The sequence below is a fragment of the Typopeltis vanoorti genome, chromosome 9 (assembly GCF_054136105.1).
Source record: "Typopeltis vanoorti isolate ZY-2024b chromosome 9, IOZ_Tvanoo_1.0, whole genome shotgun sequence".
Taxonomy (NCBI): Eukaryota; Metazoa; Arthropoda; class Arachnida; order Uropygi; family Thelyphonidae; genus Typopeltis; species Typopeltis vanoorti.
This window is the reverse complement of record NC_143557.1, coordinates 70,454,110-70,470,807: the sequence shown is the minus strand read 5'-3', so window position 1 is coordinate 70,470,807 and position 16,698 is coordinate 70,454,110. Positions and strand designations below refer to the sequence as shown.

At 34.0% G+C, this 16,698-nt stretch overlaps 1 protein-coding gene across 7 annotated transcripts in view; it reads left to right on the top strand.

Moving 5' to 3' along the window:
- The window catches only part of LOC150103134 (uncharacterized), a 297,815-nt gene extending 283,520 nt beyond the window's left edge, over nt 1-14,295 (top strand). For all 7 annotated transcript variants that reach the window (XM_090397967.1, XM_090397972.1, XM_090397966.1 and 4 more), the window contains exon 14: nt 9,917-14,295. In XM_090397967.1, the coding sequence (XP_090254093.1) occupies nt 9,917-10,320 (404 nt within the window). In that variant the 3' untranslated portion in view covers nt 10,321-14,295. The remainder of the gene's footprint in view (nt 1-9,916) is intronic.
- Nucleotides 14,296-16,698: the final 2,403 nt, after the last annotated feature.

The window sequence follows — 16,698 nt, the reverse complement described above, 5'->3', positions numbered from 1 at the left end:
TAGTCTAACCAAGTGAAAAATAAACTTTCAACATCTTTCAATACACACAGAAATCAGAAAAAGTAATCACTTGGGAAATTATTTTTCCGGATTAAACCAAACTAAACACAAATAGTAAATCTCTTATTTACTATTTGTGACCGCACACCCAGGCTATTAACACATGAATGTGATGCAATGGTTACACGTCAGTGTCCTCTATATTTAGCATTGGTGTATTGTGTTTAATTTTAGGAGTCGCATGAAGCCAGTTGGGGGGGGGGGGGGGTCTTTAACAGGAATAAATGCAAAAATATAATATCAGTGATATTGCTATTCTGTGGGTATGCCCAGAATATACAGCCATGTATATTCTATGGTTTAATCTCTGGAGTTTATCTTCATTGTTTGCTATGATTATCTGGTCATCTGCAAACAAAAAGGTATTAAGTATAGTTCCATGATCCAGTTTAAATGCTGGTTTTATATTTTCTTACATTTCTTTACTATTTCTTCTATATAGATCTTAAATAAGAGTGGTGACTTTTGGCATCCTTGATGGACTACTCTGTTTATTGATTTCAATTCTGCAACTGTTTCTTTGATTCTTACAGCTATTTCATTGTTTTGATATATGTAAGTTATTGCTGCAGGCAGCTGATTTTATCAGTTTCTTGAGTATGGTCCACAGTTTGTTCCTTAGACTGTCAAAGCATTATAGATTACCAGAAAGCGTGTGTGTGTGTGTGTGTGTGTGTGTGTTTCTATATTGAATTCACAATGCTTCTTCATTAAGATTTTTAATGTAAAAGTTGGGGTCAGTACACAATCGTCCTTTACGGAAACCATTTTCTCTTTCAGAAAGTTTATCTGCTACATTTAAGTTTTGAAGTTAATATTTGTGAATATAACTTACAACCAACATTTAGGAGATTTATTCCTCTGTAGTCTTCAGAGTTGTATTTATCACCTTTTTTTAAATATTGGGATGATAATTGCCTTATTCCAACTTTCTCAAATTTTTCCTTGCTCCCAGCTGTTAAATAATTTTAAGTCATTTGATGAATAGGATACCTGCATATTTAATAAGTTCTATATTTATTCCAACTTATGCAGGGGATTTTCCTGATTTACTTTGCTGTGTTGCTTGTTGGATTTCTTGTAATGTTATTTCTTCCAATGTATAGTTAGCAGTTGGCATTATATTGGTTTTAGTTTCATTATTATCTTTAAATAAGTTTTGGAATCAGTCCAGCCAGGTTTTATGTTTGATTATTTCAAGTTTTACTTTTTATTTTACCTCTTTATTCATATTTCATAGAATTTTTTTGTATGTATAGAATTATCGGGCTGGTAAGAAAGACAAGCTTAGGAGTTTGATTGGTTCAGTGCCATGGCATGTAAAACTGCAAGGACTGGATGTTGATAGTGCATGGGAGGTGGTTAAGAAGTGTTTGCAGGATGTAATGGCTGGCTGTATACCTAGAGTCCAAATAATAAATCAAGTAGGGGTTAAATGGAAGAATAACACCATTAAGCTTGAGCTGCAAAAAAATAAACAACTGTGGAGGGAATTTAAGGAGAAAGGTGACCGGCAGGCACATGAATGGTATAAAGCGCAGGCCAGAAGGGTAAAGAGAGTGGTAAGAAAAGCAAAAGCGGATTATGAAAGAACATTAGCCATGCAGGCTAAAGAGAATCCCAAACAGTTTTTTCGATATATTGCAAGTAAAAGAAAAAACGTATATGGCAGAATGATTTTAAAGAGTGCCGATGGTAGGGAGGTAACCAAATCAGTTGATATAGTGGAATTACTAAGCGAGCACTTTGCAAGAGTATATCATCCAGGTGGTGACATTGCAGGAATGAAAGAACTAACAGCTTATACGGGAATTGTGGTGAATGAAGTGGAAGTGAATAGTCTATTACAAAACCTCAATGTCAATACATTCTGTGGGATTGGATAGCATACCAGCTCATGTCGTATGTGAAGCGGCTAAAGAATTGTCAGTGCCCTTGACTATTTTGTTTTATTTGAGTCTTGGGTCTGGGCTAGTCCCAAGGGGATGGAAAGAGGGGAAAATAGTTCCACTACATAAAGGAGACTCCAAGACTGCTGTTGTAAATTACTGACCGATCAGCATAGCATATCAGGAGTCTTTGTCAAGGTCTTGGAGAAAATAGTCAAGAGGAAAATACAGGATTGGATAGATGAAAATGGGATACTGTATGGGGAGCAGCATGGTTTTGTGAAGGGTAGATCATGCCTCAGTAACTTACTCATGTTTTATAACACAGTGACGGCTGAACTGGATAAGGGTAATGGGTTTACAGTGATTCTACTGGATCTTGCTAAGGCTTTTGACAGGATACTGCATGGAATTCTAATCAGTCAACTGCAGCATATGGGGATGGATATAGGGTTGGTGAGATGGATAGGAGGGTGGTTGATGGAGAGATATCAGAGAGTGGTTTATTCAGGAGCAGAGTCCAAAAGACTGCCTGTGACTAGTGGTGTGCCGCAGGGTTCTGTTCTTGGACCACTACTGTTCAATTTGTTCATTAACGATATAGGAAAGGATCTGAGAGGAAGTGTTCATTTGTTTGCTGATGATGCAAAGTTGGGTAGAGCAATAGTGAGCAGGATGTCAAAATTTTGCAGGATGATTTGGATAATTTGGAGGACTGGGCTAAGAAGAATGGATGTCAATTTAACGTGGCAAAATGTAAAGTTATGCATTTTGGGGTGAAAAGATTAGCAGCAGTATATCACATCGGTGCAACTGTACTCCAGGAGATGGAGGCCAGGGATTTGGGAGTGTTGGTGGATAGGGAGTTGAAGTTTAGGGGACATATCACAAAAGTGGCTAAATCAGCTCATCAAATCACTTGGTTGCTGAAAAGTACTTTAACAAGCAGAGACAAACAGGTTATTGTTCCTCTGTGTTGAGCCTTAATAAGACCCATCTAGGCTACTGTGCCCAGATATGGGGGGACCAGGGTTTCTTCTCGATGAGGAGGAGGTGGAGAAGATCCAGAGACGAGTGACAAAGGTAATAGCAGGACTATGGAATGAACCTTACGAGAACAGGTTGAAGATTTGAGGGTTGCAGAAATAGGTTGATAGGTGGAAAAGGGGTGATATGATTGAGACATTCAAATTACTGAAGGGCTTCTATAAGATTAATTCAGAAGATATTTTTGAGAATAGGACTGGTAGTGGGAGGACTAGGGGGCCATCCATGGAAGCCTGGTAAGAGCGTGGCTAGCAAGGGTGTTAGAGCTAGGTTTTTACTTGGTGAGTGGTAAATGAATGGAATAAGCTGCCAGAGTCTATTGTGGGTGCCATGACTGTAAATGAGTTCAAGGCAAAGTATGATAGATACTGTGTGAATGTTGAATAGTTGTTCTTGACATGATGTTAGGGCCTCCCTCGATGAGTCTATGGACTCCTTGGAATTGCCCATAATAATAGTATTTGGTCTCTTCACTGTAAGTTTTCATTCCAATTTTCTGTGAAGTAATCTCATGTTTCTCTATTCTTTTTCCAGCATGCTTTTTTTTGCTATTGCTCTTTTATGTTTATGATTATTTCTGCTTCTAGTGATTTTTTTGTTTATCCATTGTTTATATGCTTCTTTCTTGTCTTTGATTATTGCTTGAATGTTCTCATACCAGGTTCTTATTCCCCTTCTCCTCTTCCATTTACTTTGGTTCAAGGCATTATGTTGTTGTATTTATTAATGTTTTTTCTTTTTAATTATTCCATTCTATCTTGTAATTTTCTTTTAGTTGCTTTAGTTCATTTATCCTTGCAAATAAAAGTAGTAACTACTTTGATTTTTCAGGATTTCTCTTTGCATTGATTTGGTTAATTTTCAACCATCTTGGAGATATTCTTAATTTTCTTTGTAACAAATAATGATCAGATTTTATTTCTGCACTGCTAAATACCTGGCATCTAGTATCATTAGCTGCTTTGCCATTAGTTATTATTTGATTTATTATACTTTTTAGGTTTCTTGTTTCCCAAGTGAATTTATGGCAATCCTTATGATCGAAAATAGTATTAATAATTTTAAGTTATTGTACATGACAAAATCTCTAAGTCTGTATCCATTTCTATTGCATGTACAGTAGTTTCACCATTTGTTCCTATATTTACCAAGTGGAATGTTCCCTACTGTGGCATTGAAATCTACCGTTATTTGAACATCAATATGCCACATAACATCAAAGTTCAAAAATCTAAATAATTTTACTGATTAACTGAACATTAAACCTTTTCTCTCCATCTTAATATCTGATTATTCCAATCAGCTCTCTCTCCACCAGATTCTAGCATTGCAGAGTCTTATAGTATAGGTAATATACAACCTTTTGTCTACTTGATCCTGTAAATGAGTCTCTTACAAGTTTTTGTATATCGGTCCTATAAGAGAGAGTTTGCAAAGCCTTAGTTCTAAGTGTTTAGGGATAAGAACATACTTATCCCTAAACACTTAAAAAAAAAAGATTTTATTGGTGTGTGTGTGTTTATTTTTTTTTAAAAGCTGCAGATGGCAATCTATGGAGAAGAACCATAAGGAAACAGTTTCTTCTCACAGGGAACTATACCAAAGAATTGAGACAGAGAAAATAAAAATAAAAAAAGCTGTTTTGGCATGTTTGAAATTTAATAGTTTATGGATATTGACCAGCTACCACTCATGTTGTTATATTTAGAGGATAGCAGAGGGATTGTGATTCAGTTCATTTGAATAATATCCATAAGAAAATACCTACAGAAAAGACCATCTGTATAATAGAACAGTCAGTAAAATGAAATTTTAAAAAAAATATTCAAGTTAGTGTTAGTCGAATTTTGATCCCTTTAAAATCAAGGATTTTTAATGGTTTAATGTCCCATCCCAAACGTGGAACAGTAAGTTTGGAAACTCATAGGATGTGATTTATATAAAGAAGAGGCAGCGGAAACTGCAAGGAGATCCATCTGACCTAGTGATTTGGGTGTCATCAAAATGTAAGTTGATGTTGAAAGAAACTGGATGCTTTGAATTCACTGAAATGGACTAGGTTGCCTTTCCCTATTGAAGATATTGAGGAATGGACTGTATGTGCTGCAGAAAACATTTCTGGCACTCCCCCATTAGCAAGGAAGTTTGAAACAAAAAAAAAAAAATTACAAAAGATAGCAGAAAAACTAAGATGTGCTTAAGTCCTCTGTCATACCCAGTTTTAAATGCCCTAGAAATGTCGATTACTTGTAGTTCTAGCCTATTCTTCGATGAGTAATATAGACAGAATATATCCTGTAGATAGTGAAATAATTTGTACAGGTGATTGAGTAACTGAGTGTTTCCAAAGTAGTGAATATACTGTGATTTAAAAGATCAAAGCAAATCTAATGGGACATTAGTTCAACAAATTATTTCCTTTTTTTTTTATAACTGAATATTATTTTCCTGACCTCCATGGAGTCAAGACATCGTGGGATGTCAGCACTAGTCACAAAGTGTCATATCACTCCTTAAACTCATCCACTGTTTGCACTTTCACCACCCTCTCAGGCAATGCATTCCATGCTCCTGTCTTCTTTTGCAACGTCTAGGGATGGCCTCTTGTCCTTGCTCCTTTCCCTTGTTCTACCATATGAAAAATATCCTCAGTGTTAATAAAGTAATAACCCTTCAACAGCTTAAATGTATGTATCATATCTTTCCTTTGCCCCTTCTATCCACCAAACTCTGCAGTCTGCATGCCCTCAGTCTATCCTAATAATAAACATTGTACAGTCCTGATATCATTTGTTATCCATCTCTGCACCCTCTCCAATGTTAATTCATCCCTTTCAAATCGCAGTGATCAGATCTGAGCACAGAAATCCAGGTGTGGTCTTACAAAAGCTCTATACAATGAGACTAGCACACTTATCTCTTGTGGTCAATGTTCTCCTCAACATAGCCTGCATTTCTGATGTCTTCACAACCTTTGCAGTATGTCCTTGGAACTTCAATTCTCTATCCATGATCCCTTGCTTCCTCCACTTCTAATATAACTCCAAGTGAATATGAATTCTCGTGGAAAGGCTTAGACGTTGGTTATGCATTTTTTACTAAATAATTTAAGGAAATTACAACGTCAACTAGGATATACATTAAAATAAATTTTAATATACTTCAATATTTCGGCAACGTCACGTTTGCCATTTTCAAGAAACTTAACAAGACACGTGCATGCAGGCACAACAAACAGTAAGCGAGGAAGATGCAGGAAGCTATTATTTCTCCTAAAGTCCTGATGGTGGCCCCTAGTGGGCAATGTTGGTATTCTTGGGCGATTGGGCTGAAGGTCTTCTGATGTAGGTTTCCCAAATTTGAGGCAGTCTCATGCAGCCAAATTTGTTGGGGTTTGGATTGTTTCTTAGGGCTGAAGCTGATTCCATGAAAAGCCTTTCATATTTGTATTTACTATGGTGTATTATTGTGGCTTTCTTCCGCCGTATTCTCTGTTTGGATTGTTTTTTAGGGCTGAAGCTGATTCCATGAAAAGCCTTTCATATTTGTATTTACTACGGTGTATTATCGTGGCTTTTTGGCTGCATGAGACCTCAAATTTGGGAAGCCTACATCAGAAGACCTTCAGCCCAATCACCTAAGAATATCAACATTGCCTGCTAGGGGGCACCATCAGGACTTTAGGAGAAATAATAGCTTCCTGCTTCTTCCTCACTTACTGTTTGTTGTGCCTGTGTGTATGTGTCGTGTTCTTAAGTTTCTTGAAAATGGCAAACGTGACGTTGCCGAAATATTGAAGTATATTAAAATTTATTTTAATGTATATCCTAGTTGACGTTGTAATTTCCTTAAATTATTTAGTAAAAAAGTGAATATGAAGCATTCCATCTGTGGAGCTCAAATTTTAAAACCTTATATTTAGTTGCATTAAACTGACATCCCCAGCGCTTATTCAAATCCTCTTGAAGAGCCAAAATATTAGCATTATTACTAATAACCTTCCCAAGCTTCACATCATCTGCAGACAACTGAACATCTCCTTGTAGTCCTGTGACAATATTATTGACATAAAGATTTGAACAGTAATGGTTGCAGGCAGCACCGCTGCTGGTATGTAAGACATCCCGTTTTTTATGCCTCTTGATAAAAATGTACAAAAAGTTTTTATACAAATATAAATGTTAAAATAGATTTATTAAAATGAAAAAATCTTGTATATTTTTTTTTACTTGCCATTCTTCAAAATTGGATTATATTCACAAATACTGCAAAAGCAGAGAGAGAGAGAGCTCCAATCATGATCTATGCATGTACATCATGAAATCCTTCACACAGCCATTGAAGATGTTATTGTGAACATTCCAGTATTTCAATAATCAAACATCATGTTCAGATAACTACAAAGTTTTAACTTAGAGAACTAATAGAAAGACGGAAGGGTGTTGATTTGTATTCTGCATAGAAGACTCAGCTCAACTCGTACTTGTTAGGCTGAGCTTCCAGGTCTGCAACAATATGTTCACTAAAAGATGTCAGTTGCACTGATAGTTTCAGATTGCACAATACATAGTTTCTCTGAATTGATAGTTTCAGAAGAAGTGAAATCTGACATAAGCAAACACATGTGGATGGTGTTTGGAATGGAAAATTAATTTTTAAAACTTAAAAATTCATTTAAGTTTTAAAAGCCCTCAGTACAAGGATGGAACACTCTAATAAGTCGATCATGAAATAGCTCAACTATGTCATCTGGTTTGTTCACCCGATTCCCATCTCCACCCAGCAAGGTAATCCATCCACTATTATTTTTCCTCCTACTTGCCATATAGCGAAAATCTTTGAGATTGCATTGCAAGTCTTCTCTCATATTCTAATTTTTCTTTCCTTACAATACTAGTCACTTTCCTAACCTGAGCCTTATATTCCTTATGCAAGTATTCTCTACCTCTCTTTATATGCCTTCCATGATCTCTTTTTTCTTCTGCAATTCTACTTTTATTCCTTTTGTCATCCATTTGACTCCAAAATGATTATCTTCTTCACTCTAGGTATATGATCTGTTATTGTTGGAGTAACTTACAAAATATAAAGTAAACAAACAGAATCGGAATGTATAGAAGTAACAAAGAATGGTTTTGGAGTGAAGCTACTATAATCAGTAATGGGAAAAATTGGTATTACTGTTTGGAATTACAGCTAAAGCAACCAAGACTACAAAGCCAGTTCACTCTGGCTGGTTTTCCTGTTTTGAGTTGAATAACTTGAAGGCATATCCCTGTCACCTGGAACCAAGATCCAGTTTGCTAGTGCATGATTTTTTTTTTTTCCTTCTAGGAGTAAATATGATTAACTGATTTGTCAGATGAGTGCCAAATATTCAGCTAACTGTTCTTGCTTGTATGTGTGCTAAAATATTTAATCTTACTTATTTGTGCCAGCCTGGTTTGCTGAGTGGTTAGCATAACCGCTCTCCAGCCAAAAGGTTGAGGGTTCGAATTCCACCATAGACATGGATGTTTGTGATTTTTCACCTTCATATATTCATTCATACAACTATATATATGCTCTTTTAAGATGGAGTGGGTCACCATGGGAGAAGTAGACCAACCCTCCCTCAATGGGAAAGCCTTTACCTAACAATGGGGAATATACAAGCAGAATCACAATTATTTGTATCTTCAAGCCAGTCCACTTCTTCTTAGGTGGCATCTTCGTATTGAAGGGTCGCAATTATGGTTTTCGACATCGCTCTATTTTCTGCCATTCTTTTAATGTCACCATATAATTTAGTTTTCACCCATTCTAGAATATTGTCTATCCATGTTCTCCTTCCCTTTGTTCTTGTTTCCTCTATCTTTCCTTCTAAAATTACTTTACTCAGTTCTCCAGCTGACCCTCTCATATGTCCAACCATTCTCATCTTCTTGTTCATGTTGTCTCTGACTAGTTAGCTCTTTGTATTCATCATTTGTAGTACCTCTACATTTGTTATTTTTTCTCCATGAGATCTTGAGGGCTCTTCTATAGCACCACAACTCGAATGCTTGTATTCTTCTCATTGTTCATTTATCTAATATCTGGTTTTCACATCCGTAATTTAAGACTGACCACATGTATGTTTTGATTATTCTTAGTTTTGTTTTGCTGTCAATATTGTTTCTGAGGATGTATCCATTATTCCAGAAAGCTGCTTTTGTCTTTTGGATTCTAGTTTGTATTTCCTTTTCTCAGTCTTTGTGAATATACATTTGAAGTAATTGTATGTTTCCACTTGTTGTATGTTATGACCTAACACTTCTAGTTTGCACTTTATTATATTTCCTTTATTTATTATCATGTATTTGGTCTTTTTAAGGTTTAATTCTTCCATACTCTCCATGTTCGATTATCTTGGTTAGCATTTCTTCTAATCCTGTATTTGAATCAGTTATGAACACCATATCATCAGCATATCTTATATTATTTATGTATTTTCCATTAATCTTGATTACTATTTTCATTTCCTCTGTTCTTCATTAGATGTTCACTATAGATGTTAAATAGTATTGGGGAGATTATGCATCCCTATCTTACTCCTCTTTGAATGTGGACATTAAAAGAGGAGTAAGACGGTTGTACCTTCACAACTGTCTCCATCTTTCAAGATGGAGTGGGTCACCATGGGAGAAGTCAACCCAATCCCTCCCTTAAAGGGAGAGGCCTTTACTCAAACAGTGGGGAATATACAAGCAGAATCGAAATTATTTGTACAATCAAGTTAGTTCACGTGGAAGGTTAATTGAGAATGATTTTATTGTATTCCTTACAAAAGGGTTGCACTTGGTTATGCAAGAGGCAAAAATTTGCTTCTTTCATGGCCTTTAAATACATTTTATTTTATTTACTGAAAATAGTTTACTGATAATTGATTTTCTTTTTAGATGTTGGAGAAAACATTGATAATACATCCGGACAAGTTTCGTTCCTTAATCACATTGAATGTGACCTTCCTCCAAGTTATGATGATGCTGTTAAGTACTGTGAATATCTGCCTCCATCTTATGAAAGTGTTATACAAGGAAATGATAACTTTTGTTTTGTGCATGATGAACCATTAGTGGTTCCTAGGAGTGATCCACTTTCCAGGCGAGAAATCTCTCGTGATATTGTAATTAGTCACCCACTGTCTTCATCTCAAATTGCAACAATTACTGTGACTGCTTCTCATTTGGAGTCGGATTCAAGAGAAACGAGCATATTCACTATTACCTCTTCTGAATCTGATTCATTAAGTCCTCAGTCATCACGGTTTTCTGTAGTTGCAGATAAGGAGAACATAGCATAGTATAGGATTTGTTTTATTATAACAACTGACATGTTATACCTCTCACTAAGCAATCAAATTACTAAAATTTTACTTCTAATTAAAAAGTATAAACCACCAACTAGTCTCCATTCTGCAAACATTGTACATTATCACTGAGTAGTAATAGCTTTCTTGAAGACTCCCCCCCCTTTATACTTACCTTCATGATCTCATTCCAATAATAAAAAATAAAAAAAGTATATACGTTATTTATAAATGAGGATGAAAATTATCTAGGTTCTTATACTTGGCTGGCTTAGTATTTGATGAAATTAGACATCCTGAGCTACTCAGGATGTAATTTTAAATCGTGTTTTCATTATAAAGTATATGTTTACATCCATCTAAAGAGTAAAAAATCTTACTATTTCCATTGTAAATAGCATCATAATATTCGTAATTTATTCTTAAATATTTGGTGTGTGCATTTTCGGAGTTATCTAGTCGCTGTGTTTTAAGGGAATTGAAAACCTTAATTTGAATTTAATGCTTTCTTAATTTCTTGCTTTTCTTGCCATGTTTCAGTGTGGCAGTTTTGTATATTTTGGTCCTAGTTAATGTTTTAATTGTGCGTGCATGTTTGTATATACATTTGCGAAGCTTTATATTTTTGCTAGTTTACCTAAGTTTTGTGATCTCTTTCAAAAAATATATTAAATTGAATAATTCATTGTACCTCTACTAAGTACAGTTTAAAGTAAACTTTGTATATTTTTAATTATTAATGTGACTAGTCATGAACTATAAACTAATGGTGTTTCTTTTGTGTTAATTTTTATAATTTGTCAATTTTCTGAAATTATGGTAGGAGCCACAATTTTGGGTGAATCAGATAGTGTCAATATAGGGGAGAAAAAAATTTAAATATTTTAATGTGTAGCCCAAAATGTAATTACTTTCCTCACCCCTCTAGTTTTCTTGGTGTCTGCTGCTAGTGTATATTCATAGAATAGCAGATTCTTAAATTTTGATGTAGTTTTCATGGCTTTAAAAGAAAAAAAAGCAACATTTTGGTGGCATGTGTTTTATACAAGTTTCGATTGTATATTTTTCTCCATGGAATTTTCTACCACACAACTAAATACTGTATGTCATATCACACATGAGAAATCAAGTGCCTTTTACCAAAATTTTGAGAGGCATGTTGCTTATAAATTTTATTTTACATAATTATTGTAATGATAATTCATATTTCACATGCCTTTAGCCATGTTTTGAAATTCCAACAAAATTACTAATGCCAGTTTATATAGTTGTAAGTTAATGGAAATTTCATTTAAAATATTTTTATATATTTACCTGATATTTAAATCTCACAGGTTTTAATTAATTATATAATGTGTAGCATTTAAGTACTTGCATTAGGTTAATGCAATATTGAAAGTTGAATGCCAGCTCTCAATCTGCCTTTTTAAACTTGAAGTGCAATTTAAATCTTGAGTTCAAATATGAGCTCTTGTCTATCACACGTAAATGCAGAAATATTTTATTATTCCATGTTGTTTTGGTCTAGTCAAATTTTTATAAAGCTTTAATATTATATAGTTGCTTATTATACTTCTTTAAGGTTGCTGTAGAAATGTGATGGTTATTGGATTGAACTTGTGCCTTCTGTGTGTTCATTGCAAGTTAGATATGGTAAAACCTATTAAATCAAAATTTCATATCAGTAATAGTAGTAATTCATAATATGTTAACAACAATCTTTATAATGGATGATATGTTGATTGATTGGTAGTTTTGAATACTTTGGGGTCCACATTAAATATTTTGTATATTCTGCTTGAGCCAGAAAATATCAGAATAAATTATTTTATTATATTTTTATACAAAATAGTGAAATTCCTGATATCTAAATTTTAATTTCTGCCCACTCTAAAACTTTTGGAATGAAGCTTGATAGTTGCTTAAAAATTATTATTATTACCCCAAGACCTCATGGAGTCAAAGACTCATCTGGGAGGGCCTTTTATCACACACACATCTCATTATGCCATGTATTAAACACACTCAAACTCCTTGCAGACACCACACTCTCAGGCAAGGCATTCCAATCATTGACAACTCTGTACGAAAAAAACCTGCCTCTCACTCCCTTACTCACACCCTCTTTATACAGTTTCCAGGGATGACCTCTGGTTCTCCCCTGGTCTCCCACTATTCTCTGTAGAACTTCTCCACCATTGATCTTATAACAACCCCTTACCAACTTGTAGGTCTCTATCATATCTCCCCTCCTCCTCCTCTCCACCAGACTCTGCAAATTACATCTTCTCAATCTTTCCTCATACTCAGCATTCCAGAGATCAGAAACTACCTTAGTCAGTCGGTCGCCTTTGGACCCTTTCCAACATCTCTTCATCCTTCTGAAAACCTGGTGACGTGTTAAACGGTGAAATGTTAAACAGATTCCATTTTATAATGGAAATGATCTTAGGGGGTATTTTAAATTTGTATTTATAATTCAAAATAATTTGGTAAGAAGTAATTTAGGTGATAAAACTTTATTTGCTTTATTTCAGATGTTTTTATCCTTACATTACTTAATGAATATATGAAATTTTCATATTTTAAATTCAAGTGAAGGAGTTAACTGCTGAGTAACTTTTTTAATTTTTTTATGCAACTCCCACCCATGAAAAGTTCTAAACCTATAGTATATTAGTACTATAGGTGAACCAAGTGGCTTTATTTATTTTTATTTTTTTACAGAAATGCAGTTAGAAATTGCTAACTGAACTCTTATTTAATGCTAATTCATTAAAAATAAAGGGAATATGGTTTTAGAATGTGAATTTAATGAACCTTCCACTATAAAGTAAAAAATATTGAGGTATAACCTTCTTAATTACCACGTCATAAGGAATATAACTTAAGTATTATTCGATATAATACCTATAGGTATAATTCGGTGTAGGCTATTTACAGGAATTTATCATGACCTGGCTCATTTTTAGTAAACAAAGTGAAAATTTTAAGAGTGCTAATTAAGCATCTTACAAAAATTTTAATGTGGAAATGCATCACAAATGAATCAATTCTAGCTGACCAAGTCAGCTAAAATTGATTTATTTGTGATGCATTATATAACTTACTACTTACTTAGTCAAATCAAATTTTTTGGGGGGAATTGTTTTGAATTCCAAATAAAGATACATTGAATGTTAATTATTACTGCTGAGAAAATTTTTCTTTGATTTTTATATATCAAAAATAAATTTTAAATATCAAAAATATCTATGCAGATGTTTTTGATATTTAAGAATTCTTCATCTCTTAGACAAAATGAGAAAATAAAAATAAATAAATTGATAATTAAAAATATTAATGTAAATGATCATTTGAATAATTAAATGCTCAAAAAATCTAATTTGGGTTTCAAGCTTGATCAGGGATCACATTCAACCAGTCTGGAACTTCTCATTTTGTCTTCTAAAATAACCTCAATATCATGACAGCTAAAATTTTGATGTTTCATTTAATTTTTTTTTAAATTTATATTTTAACTTATATTTATAAAATGAATAATAATTGAAATTCAGTCATTACTTATTTTTCATATTTTTCAGCTATTCCGATAATTCATAATATCATTTAAGTATAAAAAGTTTTTCATTTAATATTTGAAATTCTTGATAAAATTTATTGTATTGAAACTTGTATTAGAAATCTGATCCCAGATATTTAATTGCTATTGCCATATAATTTGTTACTGTTCTGTGAATAAGATTCACAGGACAGTAACTTTGCTTTTGTCTACTTCTTCCCTTCTATATAGCTGTATAGACTTAAATTTGACACTGATCTATAGTTAATTTTGAAGCGTTGATGTTAAATTGTTACTGAATTGGCTTGTTTATAAATGTTGGGTAGATTTTTAGGTTCTTTGATAAACTTAGCATTTTTTTCTTTTTTTGAATTCTGTGGTAATAAAAATTGAATAATTTAAATAAACTGGAATATGAGATTTTTTTTTATGGTTACTTCATTAATGAGATTGGTTTTATCTTCATCTAAAATTGTGAAAAATGACACTACTATTCCCTTCTCTGCTTCCCCCTCTCAACTTCATAAAATTGGTCTGAAAAGTCCTTTTTGCATGGCAAGTTATTGTATAAGCTCATGAAATTGTATTTTAATACAAATCAGTAGTAACAAAACAACAATACAAACTGATATATTACAAATTCTTTTAACCAGTCATTTAAAATGTTAGGGTTTAATTTATTTTAGAATATTGAAATATAATAATATATAGAAGTGATTAATGCCAGTACAAAGGAAAGTTTTTCAGCCCAAATGAGAAACAGTTGAACAATATACTTAAACCTAGTTTATGGGTGAAGAGATTAACAATTAGCATTTGAAGAATTCCTATAATTTTACTATTCTCGCATACTATCAAAATCTACATGTACAATACGCATGATGTTTGTTTCTGAACAGGTGGACACAAGAACATCAAATTTGTTCTTGTATTTGTTCTTTCTTATATGCAACTTTATCTATTTAACTTTACTTCAGGATGTGATACAATTTAGTTTTGAATAGGATAAAAATGAATATAATATTGAAAAGAAAGTTTTAAAAATGATCAATGTGAATTAGCTTTCAGACACAAACTACATTCAGATAGACAGATATTATTCAAGAAAAATGGAGTTTGTCAGTGGCAGACTCTAAGGAAAACTTTGATTTAACTAGTGAGACATGTGGTTCAAGTTGTAAGCATACAAAAAAAAAATCAGAACTCTGCGGTGGCCTCTGAGTTAGAAGTAGTAATATAACATGTTGTTTCAGGTAATTATCTTTTAGCAACTGTATAAATTCAGTTGCTAAATTCCACTTCTATCTTGCCATGCCCCCTTCCTCCCTCTAATCTAAGTAGTCTCCATAGTAGAACTCTCCCATAATAATTGTTTGGCCTGCACTCATTGTGCTAATCTGCCAATACATGGTATCTACATCTTCCTGTGAACCCCCTGTCTATAACAGCAAACAACAATATATTGTGTATTTATTGACCACTATTTCACACCTGACAGCCTGAAGTGAACCATCTCCCCCAGACCTAAGATCCTTTTTAATTTCTAATTTTGTTGGTTATGATTCTTTGGCTATCATCAGCAATATCCTGCTTCCTGTCCTACTCCCTCTAATCCTCTCAATGAAAATATAATATCCTTTACATTTTATCCCTGTAACTAATATCATTTACTATCCAGGTCTCACTGATGCATATAATTTTTGGCCGAGTCAAGCTGATCAGTGCCACAAACTCCTCTCCCTTATTATTGATACTTTTAGCATTCAGTTGCAGACATTTCAATATCCTATTGGACCCACACTTACCATTGTGTAATGCCATTGCCAACCCTTTCAAATAAAACTTTTGTAATCACATTTAGTATTGCATAATGATTTTTGTGTGTGGCACACACACTTGCTCATTTATCTCAGGGGCAGCCAGACGTGCTTGATTGTATCCCCCCCCATCCAATATGGTAGTGGTAATAGGGACAAATGATTTGACTGAGAACAAGGAAAGCATAAGATTGGATATCGGGAGGTTGTTGAGAAGGATAAAAGATAATGTGATAGGAAAGGTAATGTGTTGCCGAGATATGATAGTGATGAGATGAGGTGGAGAGCAAAGATTATGAATGTGTGAGGAGAAATGAGTGCAGTTTGTTAATGTGGGGAATGAGTTTGAAGGACAGAGACTGCTGGAAGATAGAGAAATGAGTACAGAGAATGAATCTGATCAGGTAAGAAACAATGTGTAAGAGTGGGAGAGTAAGAAAGGAGAGATTGAAGTGGTGGTTATGAATGAAGCAGGTAGCATGAGTATAGAGAATGAGAACAAGTGTGCAAGATAAATAGGGAGATTCAGGGTGAACAGGGAACACATTGTGAGAAAGGTTGATGCTTCAACAGGATGTGAATGCATGTGTAGACAAAAAGGGAAGGGGATGACCTGGGATCAAGGGAAAACAGTTGGATTTGAAGAAGGTTCTAGGAGGAATGAGAAAAAGAAATGGCTTGGGGAAAGTATGAAGTCACATCTAATAAGTGGTATCAGTGAAACTTGTTATAGATCCAGGAATGAACTTTTATGTTTGTATATAAATGCTAGAAGTATAGGAAACAAGGAAATGAAATTGTTGCATTGATTGAGTTTGTTCACCCAAAAATTGTAATAAGTGAGACATAGTTGGATGAGAATGACATTCTGACAGGAATAGAGATGGAAGGGTAGGATGTATTTTGTGAAGATAGAAAGGATAAAAAGGGAGGTGGATGCTATTGAGTCCATACAAGACTCAATAGGTAGAGATGCAAGAGAGAAATAATGGA